Source organism: Heterodontus francisci, chromosome 18 (genome assembly GCF_036365525.1).
Source record: "Heterodontus francisci isolate sHetFra1 chromosome 18, sHetFra1.hap1, whole genome shotgun sequence".
Classification (NCBI taxonomy): Eukaryota; Metazoa; Chordata; class Chondrichthyes; order Heterodontiformes; family Heterodontidae; genus Heterodontus; species Heterodontus francisci.
In genome coordinates, this window is record NC_090388.1 from 2,910,253 (window position 1) to 2,929,983 (window position 19,731).

The following is a 19,731-nucleotide window of genomic DNA, read 5'->3' on the forward strand; positions in this document are numbered from 1 at the left end:
GGAATATGAATATATTACACTATGGATAGGAATATACTGCACTGGGGATAGGAATATATTACACTTGGGATAGGCATATACTGCACTCGGGATAGGAATATACTGCACACGGGATAGGAATATGTTACACTAGGGATAGGAATATACTGCACACGGGATAGGAATATATTACACTATGGATAGGAATATACTGCACTGGGGATAGGAATATATTACACTCAGGATTGAAATATACTGCATTCGGGATAGGAATGTACTGCATTCAGGATAGGAATATACTGCATTCGGGATAGGAATATACTGCACTGGGGATAGGAATTTGCTGCACTGGGATAGGAATATACTGCACTGGGATAGGAATACATTACACTAAGGATAGGAATATGCTGCATTCGGGATAGGAATATACTGCATTCGGGATAGGAATATACTGCAGTGGGATAGGAATATACTGCATTTGGGATAGGAATATACTGCATTCGGGATAGGAATATACTGCACTGGGGATAGGAATATATTACACTAGGGATAGGAATATACTGCACTGGGATAGGAATATACTGCACTGGGGATAGGAATATACTGCATTCGGGATAGGAATATACTGCACTAGGGATAGGAATATACTGCACTGGGGATAGGAATATATTACACTAGGGATAGGAATATACTGCACTGGGGATAGGAATATATTACACTAGGGATAGGAATATACTGCACTGGGGATAGGAATATACTGCATTCGGGATAGGAATATACTGCACTAGGGATAGGAATATACTGCACTGGGATAGGAATATACTGCACTGGGGATAGGAATATACTGCATTCGGGATAGGAATATACTGCACTAGGGATAGGAATATACTGCACTGGGGATAGGAATATATTACACTAGGGATAGGAATATACTGCACTGGGGATAGGAATATAATGCATTCGGGATAGGAATATACTGCACTAGGGATAGGAATATACTGCACTGGGATAGGAATATACTGCACTGGGGATAGGAATATACTGCATTCGGGATAGGAATATACTGCACTGGGGATAGGAATATATTACACTAGGGATAGGAATATACTACACTGGGGATAGGAATATACTGCATTCGGGATAGGAATATACTGCACTAGGGATAGGAATATACTGCATTCGGGATAGGAATATACTGCACTGGGGATAGGAATATATTACACTAGGGATAGGAATATACTGCACTGGGAATAGGAATATACTGCATTCGGGATAGGAATATACTGCATTCGGGATAGGAATATACTGCACTGGGGATAGGAATTTGCTGCACTGGGATAGGAATATACTGCACTGGGATAGGAATACATTACACTAAGGATAGGAATATGCTGCATTCGGGATAGGAATATACTGCATTCGGGATAGGAATATACTGCATTTGGGATAGGAATATACTGCATTCGGGATAGGAATATACTGCACAGGGGATAGGAATATATTACACTAGGGAGAGGAATATACTGCACTGGGGATAGGAATATATTACACTAGGGATAGGAATATAGTGCACTGGGATAGGAATATACTGCACTGGGGATAGGAATATATTACACTAGGGATAGGAATATACTGCATTCGGGATAGGAATATACTGCACTAGGGATAGGAATATACTGCATTCGGGATAGGAATATATTACACTATGGAGAGGAATATACTGCACTGGGGATAGGAATATATTACACTAGGGATAGGAATATACTGCACTGGGGATAGGAATATACTGCATTCGGGATAGGAATATACTGCACTAGGGATAGGAATATACTGCACTGGGATAGGAATATACTGCACTGGGGATAGGAATATACTGCATTCGGGACAGGACTATACTGTATTCGGGATAGGAATCTACTGCACTGGGGATAGGAATATATTACACTAGGGATAGGAATATACTGCACTGGGGATAGGAATATACTGCATTCGGGATAGGAATATACTGCACGAGGGATAGGAATATACTGCATTCGGGATAGGAATATACTGCACTGGGGATAGGAATATATTACACTAGGGATAGGAATATACTGCACTGGGGATAGGAATATACTGCATTCGGGATAGGAATATACTGCACTAGGGATAGGAATATACTGCATTCGGGATAGGAATATACTGCACTGGGGATAGGAATATATTACACTAGGGATAGGAATATACTGCACTGGGGATAGGAATATACTGCATTCGGGATAGGAATATACTGCATTCGGGATAGGAATATACTGCACTGGGGATAGGAATTTACTGCACTGGGATAGGAATATACTGCACTGGGATAGGAATGCATTACACTAAGGATAGGAATATGCTGCATTCGGGATAGGAATATACTGCATTCGGGATAGGAATATACTGCAGTGGGATAGGAATATACTGCATTTGGGATAGGAATATACTGCATTCGGGATAGGAATATACTGCACTGGGGATAGGAATATATTACACTAGGGATAGGAATATACTGCACTGGGGATAGGAATATACTGCATTCGGGATAGGAATATACTGCATTCGGGATAGGAATATATTACACTAGGGATAGGAATATACTGCACTGGGATAGGAATATACTGCACTGGGGATAGGAATATATTACACTAGGGATAGGAATATACTGCACTGGGATAGGAATATATTACACTAGGGATAGGAATATACTGCACTGGGATAGGAATATACTGCACTGGGGATAGGAATATATTACACTAGGGATAGGAATATACTGCACTGGGATAGGAATATACTGCATTCGGGATAGGAATATACTGCACTAGGGATAGGAATATACTGCATTCGGGATAGGAATATACTGCACTAGGGATAGGAATATATTACACTAGGGAGAGGAATATACTGCACTGGGGATAGGAATATATTACACTAGGGATAGGAATATACTGCACTGGGATAGGAATATACTGCACTGGGGATAGGAATATATTACACTAGGGATAGGAATATACTGCACTGGGATAGGAATATACTGCATTCGGGATAGGAATATACTGCACTAGGGATAGGAATATACTGCATTCGGGATAGGAATATACTGCACTAGGGATAGGAATATACTGCACTGGGGATAGGAATATATTACACTAGGGATAGGAATATACTGCACTGGGGATAGGAATATACTGCATTCGGGACAGGAATATACTGCATTCGGGATAGGAATATACTGCACTAGGGATCGGAATCTACTGCACTGGGGATAGGAATATATTACACTAGGGATAGGAATATACTGCACTGGGGATAGGAATATACTGCATTCGGGATAGGAATATACTGCACGAGGGATAGGAATATACTGCACTGGGATAGGAATATACTGCATTCGGGATAGGAATACACTGCACTGGGGATAGGAATATACTGCACTGGGATAGGAATATACTGCATTCGGGATAGGAATACACTGCACTGGGGATAGGAATATATTACACTCGGGATAGGAATATACTGCACTGGGGATAGGAATATACTGCATTCGGGATAGGAATATACTGCACTAGGGATAGGAATACACTGCACTGGGGATAGGAATATATTACACTAGGGATAGGAATATGCTGCACTAGGGATATAAATATACTGCACTGGGGATAGGAATATACTGCACTGGGATAGGAATATACTGCATTCGGGATAGGAATATACTGCACTAGGGATAGGAATATACTGCATTCGGGATAGGAATATACTGCACTAGGGATAGGAATATACTGCACTGGGGATAGGAATATATTACACTAGGGATAGGAATATACTGCACTGGGGATAGGAATATACTGCATTCGGGACAGGAATATACTGCATTCGGGATAGGAATATACTGCACTAGGGATCGGAATCTACTGCACTGGGGATAGGAATATATTACACTAGGGATAGGAATATACTGCACTGGGGATAGGAATATACTGCATTCGGGATAGGAATATACTGCACTAGGGATAGGAATATACTGCACTGGGATAGGAATATACTGCATTCGGGATAGGAATACACTGCACTGGGGATAGGAATATATTACACTAGGGATAGGAATATGCTGCACTGAGGATAGGAATATACTGCACTGGGGATAGGAATATATTACACTAGGGATAGGAATATACTGCACTGGGGATAGGAATATACTGCATTCGGGATAGGAATACACTGCACTGGGGATAGGAATATATTACACTAGGGATAGGAATATACTGCACTGGGGATAGGAATATACTGCACTGGGGATAGGAATATACTGCATTCGGGATAGGAATATACTGCACTAGGGATAGGAATATACTGCATTCGGGATAGGAATATACTGCATTCGGGATAGGAATATACTGCACACGGGATAGGAATATATTACACTCGGGATAGGAATATACTGCATTCGGGATAGGAATATACTGCACACGGGATAGGAATATATTACACTCGGGATAGGAATATACTGCACTGGGGATAGGAATATACTGCATTCGGGATAGGAATATACTGCACTAGGGATAGGAATATACTGCACTGGGATTGGAATATACTGCATTCGGGATAGGAATACACTGCACTGGGGATAGGAATATATTACACTAGGGATAGGAATATGCTGCACTAGGGATATAAATATACTGCACTGGGGATAGGAATATACTGCATTCGGGATAGGAATATACTGCATTCGGGATAGGAATATACTGCACTGGGGATAGGAATATATTACACTCGGGATAGGAATATACTGCATTCGGGATAGGAATATACTGCACTAGGGATAGGAATATACTGCACTGGGATAGGAATACATTAAACTAGGGATAGGAATATACTGCATTCGGGAAAGGAATATACTGCACTGGGGATAGGAATATATTGCACTCGGGATGGGAATATACTGCACTGGGATAGGAATACATTAAACTAGGGATAGGAATATACTGCATTCGGGATAGGAATATACTGCACTGGGGATAGGAATATATTACACTAGGGATAGCAATATATTACACTCTGGATTGAAATATACTGCAATCGGGATAGGAATATATTGCACTGAGATAGGAATGTATTACACTAGGGATAGGAATATACTGCACGTGGGATAGGAATATATTACAATAGAGATAGGAATATACAGTACTAGTGATAGGAATACAATACACTAGGGAGAAAAGTATACTACACTAGGGCGAAGAATATATTACACTTGGGATAGGAATGTACTGCCCTCGGGATAGGAATATATTACACTCGGGATTGAAATATGCAACACTAAGGATGGGAATATACTGCACTGGGATAGGAATATACTGCATTCGGGATAGGAATATACTGCATTCGGGATAGGAATATACTGCAGTGGGATAGGAATATACTGCACTAGGGATAGGAATATACTGCACTAGGGATAGGAATATACTGCACTGGGATAGGAATATACTGCACTAGGGATAGGAATATACTGCAGTGGGATAGGAATATACTGCATTCGGGATAGGAATATACTGCACTAGGGATAGGAATATACTGCACTAGGGATAGGAATATACTGCATTCGGGATAGGAATATACTGTACTGGGATAGGAATACACTGCACTATGGATAGGAATATACTGCATTCGGGATAGGAATATACTGCACTAGGGATAGGAATATACTGCACTAGGGATAGGAATATACTGCACTATGGATAGGAATATATTACACTCGGGATAGGAATATACTGCACTGGGATATGAATATACTGCACTGGGGATAGGAATATACTGCACTAGGGATAGGAATATACTGCACTGGGGATAGGAATATACTGCACTAGGGATAGGAATATACTGCACTGGGATAGGAATATACTGCACTGGGGATAGGAATATACTGCACTAGGGATAGGAATATACTGCACTGGGATAGGAATATACTGCACTGGGGATAGGAATATACTGCACTAGGGATAGGAATATACTGCACTGGGGATAGGAATATACTGCACTAGGGATAGGAATATACTGCACTGGGATATGAATATACTGCACTGGGGATAGGAATATACTGCACTAGGGATAGGAATATACTGCACTGGGGATAGGAATATACTGCACTAGGGATAGGAATATACTGCACTGGGATAGGAATATACTGCACTGGGGATAGGAATATACTGCACTAGGGATAGGAATATACTGCACTGGGGATAGGAATATACTGCACTAGGGATAGGAATATACTGCACTGGGATAGGAATATACTGCACTGGGGATAGGAATATACTGCACTAGGGATAGGAATATACTGCATTCGGGATAGGAATATATTACACTCGGGATAGGAATATACTGCACTGGGGATAGGAATATACTGCACTAGGGATAGGAATATACTGCACTAGGGAGAGGAATATACTGCATTCGGAATAGGAATATATTACACTCGGGATAGGAATATACTGCACTGGGGATAGGAATATACTGCACTAGGGATAGGAATATACTGCATTCGGGATAGGAATATATTACACTCGGGATAGGAATATACTGCACTGGGGATAGGAATATACTGCACTAGGGATAGGAATATACTGCACTAGGGAGAGGAATATACTGCATTCGGGATAGGAATATATTACACTCGGGATAGGAATATACTGCACTGGGGATAGGAATATACTGCATTCGGGATAGGAATATACTGCACTGGGGATAGGAATATATTACACTCGGGACAGGAATATACTGCATTCGGGATAGGAATATACTGCATTCGGGATAGGAATATACTGCACTGGGATAGGAATATACTGCATTCGGGATAGGAATATACTGCACTGGGGATAGGAATATACTGCATTCGGGATAGGAATATACTGCATTCGGGATAGGAATATACTGCAGTGGGATAGGAATATACTGCATTCGGGATAGGAATATACTGCATTCGGGACAGGAATATACTGCATTCGGGATAGGAATAGACTGCAGTGGGATAGGAATATACTGCATTCGGGATAGGAATATATTACTCTCGGGATAGGAATATACTGCATTCGGGATAGGAATATACTGCAGTGGGATAGGAATATACTGCATTCGGGATAGGAATATACTGCATTCGGGACAGGAATATACTGCATTCGGGATAGGAATTTACTGCACTGGGGATAGGAATATATTGCACTAGGGATAGGAATATACTGCACTGGGGATAGGAATATACTGCACTGGGGATAGGAATATACTGCATTCGGGATAGGAATATACTGCACTAGGGATAGGAATATACTGCACAAGGGATAGGAATATACTGCATTCGGGATAGGAATATACTGCACTAGGGATAGGAATATACTGCACTGGGGATAGGAATATATTACACTAGGGATAGGAATATACTGCACTGGGGATAGGAATATACTGCACTAGGGATAGGAATATACTGCATTCGGGATAGGAATATATTACACTAGGGATAGGAATATATTACACTAGGGATAGGAATATACTGCACTGGGGATAGGAATATACTGCACTAGGGATAGGAATATACTGCATTCGGGATAGGAATATACTGCACTAGGGATAGGAATATACTGCACTGGGGATAGGAATATATTACACTAGGGATAGGAATATACTGCACTGGGGATAGGAATATACTGCATTCGGGACAGGAATATACTGCACTAGGGATAGGAATATACTGCATTCGGGATAGGAATATACTGCACTAGGGATAGGAATATACTGCATTCGGGATAGGAATATATTACACTAGGGATAGGAATATATTACACTAGGGATAGGAATATACTGCACTGGGGATAGGAATAGACTGCACTAGGGATAGGAATATACTGCATTCGGGATAGGAATATACTGCACTAGGGATAGGAATATACTGCACTGGGGATAGGAATATATTACATTAGGGATAGGAATATACTGCAGTGGGATAGGAATATACTGCATTCGGGATAGGAATATACTGCACTAGGGATAGGAATATACTGCATTCGGGATAGGAATATACTGCATTCGGGATAGGAATATACTGCATTCGGGATAGGAATATACTGCATTCGGGATAGGAATATACTGCACTAGGGATAGGAATATACTGCACTGGGGATAGGAATATATTACACTAGGGATAGGAATCTACTGCACTGGGGATAGGAATATATTACATTAGGGATAGGAATATACTGCAGTGGGATAGGAATATACTGCATTCGGGATAGGAATATACTGCACTAGGGATAGGAATATACTGCATTCGGGATAGGAATATACTGCACTAGGGATAGGAATATACTGCACTAGGGATAGGAATATACTGCACTGGGATAGGAATATACTGCACTGGGGACAGGAATATATTACACTAGGGATAGGAATATACTGCACTGGGGATAGGAATATACTGCATTCGGGATAGGAATATACTGCATTCGGGATAGGAATATACTGCACTAGGGATAGGAATATACTGCACTGGAATAGGAATATACTGCATTCGGGATAGGATTATACTGCACTAGGGATAGGAATATACTGCATTCGGGATAGGAATATACTGCACACGGGATAGGAATATACTGCACTGGGGATAGGAATATACTGCACTGGGGATAGGAATATATTACACTCGGGATAGGAATATACTGCACGAGGGATAGGAATATACTGCATTCGGGATAGGAATATATTACACTAGGGATAGGAATATACTGCATTCGGGATAGGAATATACTGCACAAGGGATAGGAATATACTGCATTCGGGATAAGAATATACTGCACCAGGGATAGGAATATACTGCATTCGGGATAGGAATATACTGCAGTGGGATAGGAATATACTGCATTCGGGATAGGAATATATTGCACTGGGATAGGAATATACTGCATTCGGGAAAGGAATATACTGCAGTGGGATAGGAATATACTGCATTCGGGATAGGAATATACTGCACTGGGATAGGAATATACTGCATTCGGCATAGGAATATACTGCACTGGGATAGGAATATACTGCATTCGGGATAGGAATATATTGCACTGGGATAGGAATATACTGCATTCGGGAAAGGAATATACTGCAGTGGGATAGGAATATACTGCATTCGGGATAGGAATATACTGCACTAGGGATAGGAATATATTACACTCGGGATAGGAATATACTGCACTGGGATAGGAATGTACTGCAGTGGGATAGGAATATACTGCAGTGGGATAGGAATATACTGCATTCGGGATAGGAATATACTGCAGTGGGATAGGAATATACTGCATTCGGGATAGGAATATACTGCACTGGGATAGGAATATACTGCATTCGGGATAGGAATATACTGCAGTGGGATAGGAATATACTGCAGTGGGATAGGAATATACTGCATTCGGGATAGGAATATACTGCATTCGGGATAGGAATATTCTGCAGTGGGATAGGAATATATTACACTAGGGATAGGAATATACTGCATTCGGGATAGGAATATACTGCACTAGGGATAGGAATATATTACACTCGGGATAGGAATATACTGCATTCGGGATAGGAATATACTGCATTCGGGATAGGAATATACTGCAGTGGGATAGGAATATACTGCATTCGGGATAGGAATATACTGCATTCGGGATAGGAATATACTGCATTCGGGATAGGAATATACTGCAGTGGGATAGGAATATATTACACTAGGGATAGGAATATACTGCACTGGGATAGGAATATACTGCAGTGGGATAGGAATATACTGCAGTGGGATAGGAATATACTGCATTCGGGATAGGAATATACTGCAGTGGGATAGGAATATACTGCAATCGGGATAGGAATATACTGCACTAGGGATAGGAATATACTGCCCTGGGATAGGAATATACTGCAGTGGGATAGGAATATACTGCATTCGGGATAGGAATATACTGCAGTGGGATCGGAATATACTGCATTCGGGATAGGAATATACTGCAATGGGATAGGAATATACTGCATTCGGGATAGGAATGTGCTGCAGTGGGATAGGAATATACTGCATTCGGGATAGGAATATACTGCAGTGGGATAGGAATATATTACACTAGGGATAGGAATATACTGCACTGGGATAGGAATATACTGCAGTGGGATAGGAATATACTGCAGTGGGATAGGAATATACTGCATTCGGGATAGGAATATACTGCAGTGGGATAGGAATATACTGCAATCGGGATAGGAATATACTGCACTAGGGATAGGAATATACTGCCCTGGGATAGGAATATACTGCAGTGGGATAGGAATATACTGCATTCGGGATAGGAATATACTGCAGTGGGATCGGAATATACTGCATTCGGGATAGGAATATACTGCAATGGGATAGGAATATACTGCATTCGGGATAGGAATATACTGCACTGGGATAGGAATATACTGCATTCGGGATAGGAATATACTGCATTCGGGATAGGAATATACTGCAGTGGGATAGGAATATATTACACTGGGGATAGGAATATACTGCAGTGGGATAGGAATATATTACACTAGGGATAGGAATATACTGCATTCGGGATAGGAATATACTGCACTAGGGATAGGAATATATTACACTAGGGATAGGAATATACTGCATTCGGGATAGGAATATACTGCACTGGGATAGGAATATACTGCATTCGGGATAGGAATATACTGCATTCGGGATAGGAATATACTGCAGTGGGATAGGAATATACTGCATTCGGGATAGGAATATACTGCAGTGGGATAGGAATATATTACACTGGGGATAGGAATATATTGCATTCGGGATAGGAATATACTGCAGTGGGATAGGAATATATTACACTAGGGATAGGAATATACTGCATTCGGGATAGGAATATACTGCATTCGGGATAGGAATATACTGCAGTGGGATAGGAATATACTGCATTCGGGATAGGAATATACTGCATTCGGGATAGGAATATACTGCACTAGGGATAGGAATATATTACACTCGGGATAGGAATATATTACACTCGGGATAGGAATATACTGCATTCGGGATAGGAATATACTGCACTAGGGATAGGAATATATTACACTCGGGATAGGAATATACTGCAGTGGGATAGGAATATACTGCAGTGGGATAGGAATATACTGCATTCGGGATAGGAATACATTACACTCGGGATTGAAATATACTGCAATCGGGATAGGAATATACTGCACTGAGATAGGAATATATTACACTCGGGATAGGAATATACTGCACACGGGATAGGAATATATTTCACTAGGGATAGGAATATAATGTACTTGGAATATGAATATATTACACTATGGGTAGGAATATACTGCACTGGGGATAGGAATATATTACACTCGGGATAGGAATATACTGCACACGGGATAGGAATATATTCCACTCGGGATAGGAATATATTACACTAGGGATAGGAAAATACTGCACTCGGGATCGGTATATATTACACTCGGGATAGGAATATATTCCACTAGGGATAGGAACATAATGCACTGGAGATATGAATATTTTACACTGAAGATAGGAATATACTGCACTGGGGATAGGAATATACTGCTCTGGGGATAGGAAGACATTGCACTGTGGATAGGATTACATTGCACTGGGGATAGGAATATACTCCACTGGGATAGGAAGACATTGCACTGCGGATAGGAATATACTGCACTGGGGATAGGAATATACTGCACTGGGATAGGAAGACATTGCACTGTGGATAGGATTACATTGCACTGGGGATAGGAATATACTCCACTGGGATAGGAAGACATTGCACTGCGGATAGGAATATACTGCACTGGGGATAGGAATATACTGCACTGGGGATAGGAAGACATTGCACTGGGGATAGGAATATACTCCACTGGGATAGGAAGACATTGCACTGTGGATAGGATTACATTGCACTGGGGATAGGAATATACTCCACTGGGATGGGAAGACATTGCACTGTGGATAGGATTACATTGCACTGGGGATAGGAATATACTCCACTGGGATAGGAAGACATTGCACTGCGGATAGGAATATACTGCACTGGGGATAGGAATATACTGCACTGGGGATAGGAATATACTGCATGGGATAGGAATATACTGCACTGGGGATAGGAATATACTGCACTGGGGATAGGAATATACTGCACTGGAGATAGGAATATACTGCACTGGAGATAGGAATATACAGCACTGGGGATAGGAATTTACTGCACTGGGATAGGAATATACTGCATTCGGGATAGGAATATTCTGCACTGGGATAGGAATATACTGCATTCGGGATAGGTATATACTGCACTGGGATAGGAATTTACTGCACTGGGATAGGAATATATTACACTAGGGATAGGAATATACTGCACTGGGGATAGGCATATATTACACTCGGGATAGGAATATATTCCACTAGGGATAGGAATATACTGCACTCGGAATAGGAATATATTACACTCGGGATAGGAATATATTCCACTAGGGATACGAATATACTGAACTCGGAATAGGAATATATTACACTAGGGATAGGAATATACTGCTCTCGGAATAGGAATATACTGCACGTGGGATAGGAATATATTACAATAGAGATAGGAATATACAGTACTAGTGATAGGAATACAATACACTAGGGATAAAAGTATACTACACTAGGGCGAAGAATATATTACACTTGGGATAGGAATGTACTGCCCTCGGGATAGGAATATATTACACCCGGGATAGGAATGTACTGCCCTCGGGATAGGAATATATTGCACTAGGGATAGAAATATATTACACTCGGGGTTGAAATATACAACACTAAGGATGGGAATATACAACACTGAGGATAAGAATATACTACACTGAAGATAGGAATATGCTGCATTGGGGACAGGAATATACTGCACTGGGGATAGGAATATACTGCACTGGGGATAGGAATATACTGCACTGGGGATAAGAGTATACTGCACTGGGATAGGAATATACTGCACTGGGGATAAGAATATACTGCACTGGGAATAAGAATGTACTGCACTGGGATAGGAATATACTGCACTGGGGATAGGAATATACTGCACTAGGGATAGGAAGACATTGCACTGGGGATAGGATTGCATTGCACTGGGGATAGGAATATACTCCACTGGGATAGGAAGACATTGCACTGCGGATAGGAATATACTGCTCTGGGGATAAGAATATACTGCACTGGGATAGGAAGAAATTGCACTGTGGATAGGATTACATTGCACTGGGGATAGGAATATACTACACTGGGATAGGAATATACTGCACTGGGATAGGAAGACATTGCACTGCGGATAGGAATATACTGCACTGGGATAGGAATATACTGCACTGGGATAGGAATATACTTCACTGGGGATAAGAGTATACTGCACTGGGATAGGAATATACTGCACTGGGATAGGAAGACATTGCACTGTGGATAGGATTACATTGCACTGGGATAGGAATATACTCCACTGGGATAGGAAGACATTGCACTGGGATAGGAATATACTCCACTGGGATAGGAAGACTTTGCACTGTGGATAGGAATATACTGCACTGGGATAGGTATATTCTGTTTTGGGATAGGAATATACTTCGCTGGGATAGGAATATACTTCACTGGGATAGGAAGACAATGCACTGGGATAGGAATATACTCCACTGGGATAGGAAGACATTGCACTGTGGATAGGAATATACTTCACTGGGATAGGAATATACTTCACTGGGATAGGAATATACTGCACTGGGGATAGGAATATACTGCACTGGGGATAGGAATATACTGCACTGGGGATAGGAATATACTGCACTGGGATAGGAATATACTGCACTGGGATAGGAATATACTGCACTGGGTTTAGGAATATATCACACTGAATATAGGAATATACTCCACTGAGGATAGGAATATACTACAGTGAGGATGGGAATATGTTAAACAAGGGATAGGAATATATTACACTAGGGATAGGAATATACTGCACTGGGGTCAAGAATCTACTGCACTGGGTTCAGGAATATACTGCACTGGGAGAGGAATACACTGCACAGGGGATAGCAACAAACTGCACTGGGGATAGGGATAGACTTTCCTGTAAGAATGGAGATTTACGACAATACAAACAACATTACAAAGTGAATGTGTAATACCCTTCAATTGTAGCAGGTTTAGCGATTTAATATGCAAAACTAAAGGCACCCAGACAGGTAGGTAGCTGGAATTTAAATGAGGGTATGACAGACATCCACTTTGCTCTCCCACTACCATCGTCCCTACTCTTCATGAACAAACAAAGAACAGTACAGCACAGGAACAGGCCATTTGGCCCTCCAAACCTGCGCCGATCTTGATGCCTGCCTAAACTAACACCTTCTGCACTTCCGGGACCCATATCCCTCTATTCCCTTCCTATTCATGTATTTGTCAAGATGCCTCTTAAATGTCACTATCGTATCTGCTTCCACCACCTCCCCTGGCAGCAAATTCCAGGCACTCACCACCCTCTGTGTAAAAAACTTGCCTCGCACATCCCCTCTAAACTTTGCCCCACGCTCCTTAAACCTATGTCCCCTAGTAACTGACTCTTCCACCCTGGGAAAAAGCTTCTGACTATCCACTCTGTCCATGTCGCTTATAACTTTGTAAACCTGTATCATGTCGCCCCTCCACCTCCGTCGTTCCAGTGAAAACAATCTGAGTTTTTCCAACCTCTCCTCATAGCTAATGCCCTCCAGACCAGGCAACATCCTGGTAACCCTCCTCTGTACCCTCTCCAAAGCCTCCATGTCCTTCTGGTAGTGTGGCGACCAGAATTGCACACAATATTCTAAGTGTGGCCTAACTAAGGTTCTGTACAGCTGCAGCATGACTTGCCAATTTTTATACTCTATGCCCCGACCGATGAAGGCAAGCATGCCGTGTGCCTTCTTGACTGCCTTATCCACCTGCGTTGCCACTTTCAGTGACCTGTGGACCTGTACGCCCAGATCTCTCTGCCTGTCAATACTCCTAAGGGTTCTGCCATTTACTGTATACCTCCCACCTGCATTAGACCTTCCAAAATGCCTCACATTTGTTCGGATTAAACTCCATCTGCCATTTCAACGCCCAAGTCTCCAACCGATCTCAATCCTCCTGTATCCTCTGACAATCCTCATCATTATCCGCAACTCCACCAACCTTTGTGTCATCCGCAAAATTACAAATCAGACCAGCTACATTTTCCTCCAAATCATTTATATATACTACAAACAGCAAAGGTCCCAGCACTGATCCCTGTGGAACACCACTAGTCACATCCCTCCATTCAGAAAAACACCATTCAGAAAATGGTGATCCATTTTCCTCGACCTGAATGGTCAACCGTATGTTGCACGGTCCAATTTTGCTGCCTGATAGAGAATCACTTCCGTTGGCTTCTCTTCCTGTTCATACACAGTTACCTCTGGTCTCTCCCAGTGATGTTTCCTTGGCTCCCTCCTATTTCTCATCTACATGCTGCCCCACGGTGACATCATTCAAAAACACAGTATCAATTTTCACATGTATGCTGCGACTGCCACCGCTACCCCACTACCATCTTTCTCGACCCCTCCATTTTCTCTAATTTTGTCAGGATTTGCCAAATCCTATCTGACATCCAGTACTGAATGAGCATAAATTTACTCCACTATAATGGTGGGAAGCCAGAAGCCATTGTTTCCTGTTTCCATCATAATCCCTGTTCCCTAGCTACTGACATCATCCAGCTTCCTGGTAACTGTCTGAGGCTGAATCAGACTGTTCATAATCTTAATGTCACATTTGATCCTGAAATGAGCTTATATCCACACCATCATTAAGACTGCCTGTTTTCATCTCCATAACATTGCCCCACTCTGCCCTTCCTCAGCTCAACTGCTATTGAAACCCTCATCCATGCCTTTGTTACCTCTAGACTTGACTATTCTAATGCTCTCCAGGCTGGTCTCCCACATTCTATACTTCATAAACTTGAGGTGATCCAAATCTGTGCTGCCTGTGTCCTAACTTGCATCAAGTCCCATTCACCCATCACCCCTGTCATCATTGACCTATGTTACAACCAGGTGAAAAAGAGGTCAAGGGTTCCCTTTCAGCCTTCACCTGGTCTTACTTGTAACAGGGTTTAATTTTAAACACACCGTGTTTTTAATTCCCCCTTGGTGAATCCTTGTTCACCACTTTCCAACAATAAGGCAAAGAAACCATCACAAACAAGCTTTCTTAGGTTTAAAGAAGAAAAGTTGAAATTTATTAAACTTAAACTCTAATTTGGTTGACGCCTACAGATACACAATGCGCCCATGCTAGCATGCATATGCCATACACACATGCAAATAGAGACAGAAAAGAGCAGAAGAAAAATAAATTAGAGAAGTTTGAGGCAATATCTGAAGAGTTGTTGTTACGGTTCTTCGAGCTCACTGTCGAGTCCTTGATTGTAGGTAGATCTTGCTTTTTGTTGGGGCCCAGAATTCTTCTTAAACCTTTTTCACTGTAGGAGACTTTTCTCTCTTGGGGTTCATGTGTCTTCAGTGGATACAGAGGCTTGTGAGAAAGAGATGGGAGCAGACAGACAGGAGAGGCTGTGGCGAGCCAGCCAGGAGAGGTCTTTTCAATCCAGGAGCAAACAGCTTTCTGCAGGCTCTCAGTTCAGACTGTACAATTCAGAAACTCCCAGGTTGCCAAGCAGGTCAGTCATGTGACTAACTGGTCTGACCACGTCTTGGCTCTGTGTATTGTATTATCTTAGCAGGGAATGGAATGCGCTTCCCTGCCTTCAATGTCTGTCAGTATGTAAATGTTTTTTTTCCAGCCAAGGTCTGGCAGTCCTCGTAACAGGCCTTCTCTTCTTCCCAGCAACAATTTGATATTTAATGTCTGTGTGGTGAAATTAATATGCCTCAAGTGGGGGGCTGCATGACAGCTACATCGGCTCCCGGTTAAACAGGACCACAATTTTAAAATCCTCATCCTTGTTTTCAAATTCCTCCATAACCTTACCCCTCTTCCTAACTCTGTAATCTCCTCCAACCCTACAACCCTCTCAAATCTCTGCACTCTTCCAATTCTGGCCTCTTGAGCATCCTCGATTTCAATTGCTCCACCATTGGCGGCTGTGCCTTCAGTTACCTGGTCCCAAACCTCTGGAATTCCCTCCCTAAACCTCCCTTCCTCTTCATCTCACTTTCTTCCTATAAGATGCTCCTTAAAATCTACCTCTTTGACCAGGTTTTTGGTCACCTGACCTAATATCTCCTTATAAGGCTCAGTATCAAATTTTGTTTGATAATGCTCCTGTGAAGCACCTTGGGACATTTTGTTACATTAAAGGTGCTATATAAATGTAAGTTGTTGACCTGCTGAATGTTTTCCTGTATTTTCTGTTTTTTAAATTTTCATTCATATCAGGATTCCAGGCTGCAGATTATCTGCTGTTAAGTTAAATTGTCACAGGGTATAGTTCTGCCAGCAAGACGGAAAAGACCCTGTATCGATGTCGTTCCATAGAACGATGGGGAAAACATTGAAAACAGGCTAAAGGAATCAGCAAAACCTTGTACATGGGTGACAGCCGCACACACTACGTTACTTTTTAATCGAGCATTCTCCTCAGATGTAATCTGATCATATAGAAACATGGGCACTGTCTGCTACTAAATGTATAAGTGTTGACCCATTTGTCTTGCACATTGTCACATTGGCTGCCTTTGATTAGAAGCTCAATGGAATATTATCCATCCTTAATCATGCTTAATGTGCAATCTCTTCCTAGATGAATATGCTGATGAGGCTTCAAGAGGCAGCCAATTACTCCAGTGCTCAGAGCTGTGACAGCGACAGCACCAGTCACCATGACGATATTTTAGATTCATCCTTGGAATCGACCCTTTAAAGTAAACTTGGGGTGGGGAGGGTTTGAAAATGGTGGACGATTAATGGATGTCTGGTTGAAATTCCACTCCATCGACTGATGGTGCGAAGCAGCACATTGAGGGATCGACACTCCACCCTCGCTGAGCTCTGATGGTGATCTACTGATTGAATCTCAATGAGAAGTCAGGTGGATTGAAGCAGTCATGTTGAAGGACACACTAATGGGCACCAATCCTGTTTGACTGTTTGTTGACGTATATATAAATAAAAACACACACACAAATATTGCACATGAATCAAGCCAAACTGGAATTTTACGAAGTATTTACGTGTGTAAACCTGATTTTTATTTTGATTGAGGTGCTGCAAGGAGTGGATCAGACAGTCACTGTTCCATCTCTGTCCTAACCTCGGCTCTCTGTTGTATTGGTGCTGGTTGAAACAGCCAGAAACAGTCTTTGGTTTACACCCCTGCCCAATTCCACGATCCCGACAACTTGCACACAATAAGCACAAATTGGGGGGCAGTGTGCAATCACAGTGGGGTCAACTTTCGAAAACATGCTGGACACATCTCAGCTTTACCCGGTGCTGCTGGTCTGAAGCAATTTTCCTTTCTAACAGGCTTCATTTTATGGATTTCTACTGCTGCATGTTGTAGTTTTTTTTAAATTGCAGGTCTTTTAACTTGATGAAAAGGTCTCAGTCACGAGACTTACTTAAACCTCCACCACTGGTACAAGTGATAATCATAGCTTGTGAAGGGCTACATCAATACAGGTTGTGGAAAGTCTTTCAGTGTCCAACTGGGAATAACATTCAATATGGTGCTGAATCACTTGCCTTATTCTCAACAGGTTACAGGACTAAAATGAAGCCACTTAATTTTATCTGCAAATATTTGTATCTTGCAACTCTTGATTTATGGAGTTTGAAAAACCCGAAAGGGGGCAGGTATAATAATTCCACACTTGTTAGATCCAGGACTTTGGTAGAATTAGGAGGAACTACTGTAGAAAACAGTGGGGTCTGGGTTTCATTCTGTCAGCAAAACGGGCAGGTTGAGCAAAGACCTTACATAAGACCCATATCTGTTCACTGTGTGCGTCTCTTGCCCATCTCCCCTCACCTTTATTTTTTGTTTAGAATTTACAAATGATGGTCCAGTGAAGTGGCTGAAAGACAATAGTTGGGTGTGTACAAGTGGCTCTCCACTGAACTTAACCCAGCAGAGCTGGGAGCACTTGACAGAACGGCATGAGCACAAAATGTTTTCTTGTATAAACTTGCAGCATGTTTTTACTGCCTATATGCAAAACTGAAGCTCTTTAAAGGGGAAGTGAGGAGGCAGTTTTAATGTCAACCCGCCTGGCACCATTTTGAAACTTGCAGCCTCCTCCCCGCCCCCATTTTACTGTCTGTTGAAGAGTCAATGTAGAGTGCAAACAGGTTTGACCCATTCTGCCAGTTCTCCGCCAGGCAGGTTTAGGTTAAAATTGGCTCCTTGTCTTTCTCCTTTACATCCTAATGAACAAAGGGACAACTCACTCTGTTTGGGAAGGGTGGTTGGTGGGGGAATGGGGGGCGGGGTGCGTGTTGGGGGCAGGATAGTCTTCTCTCTTTCTCTCTCTGGGAAGGGGGGGTGTTATCTGATTTCTTTATGTTAGAAAGGGTTTTTGCACAAGTGTGAGAAGTTGTAAATAGATAAACAAAAGGACAAAGAAATTTTTTTTTGCCTTGCACAGTAAAGAGTTGAG

General features: G+C 41.9%; 1 protein-coding gene across 5 annotated transcripts in view; it reads left to right on the forward strand.

The window, feature by feature from the left end:
• The window catches only part of nav3 (neuron navigator 3), a 361,431-nt gene extending 341,915 nt beyond the window's left edge, over positions 1 to 19,516 (forward strand). For all 5 annotated transcript variants that reach the window (XM_068050100.1, XM_068050098.1, XM_068050099.1 and 2 more), the window contains one exon: positions 17,874 to 19,516. In XM_068050100.1, coding sequence (XP_067906201.1) covers positions 17,874 to 17,993 — 120 coding nt within the window. In that variant the 3' untranslated portion in view covers positions 17,994 to 19,516. The remainder of the gene's footprint in view (positions 1 to 17,873) is intronic.
• Positions 19,517 to 19,731: the final 215 nt, after the last annotated feature.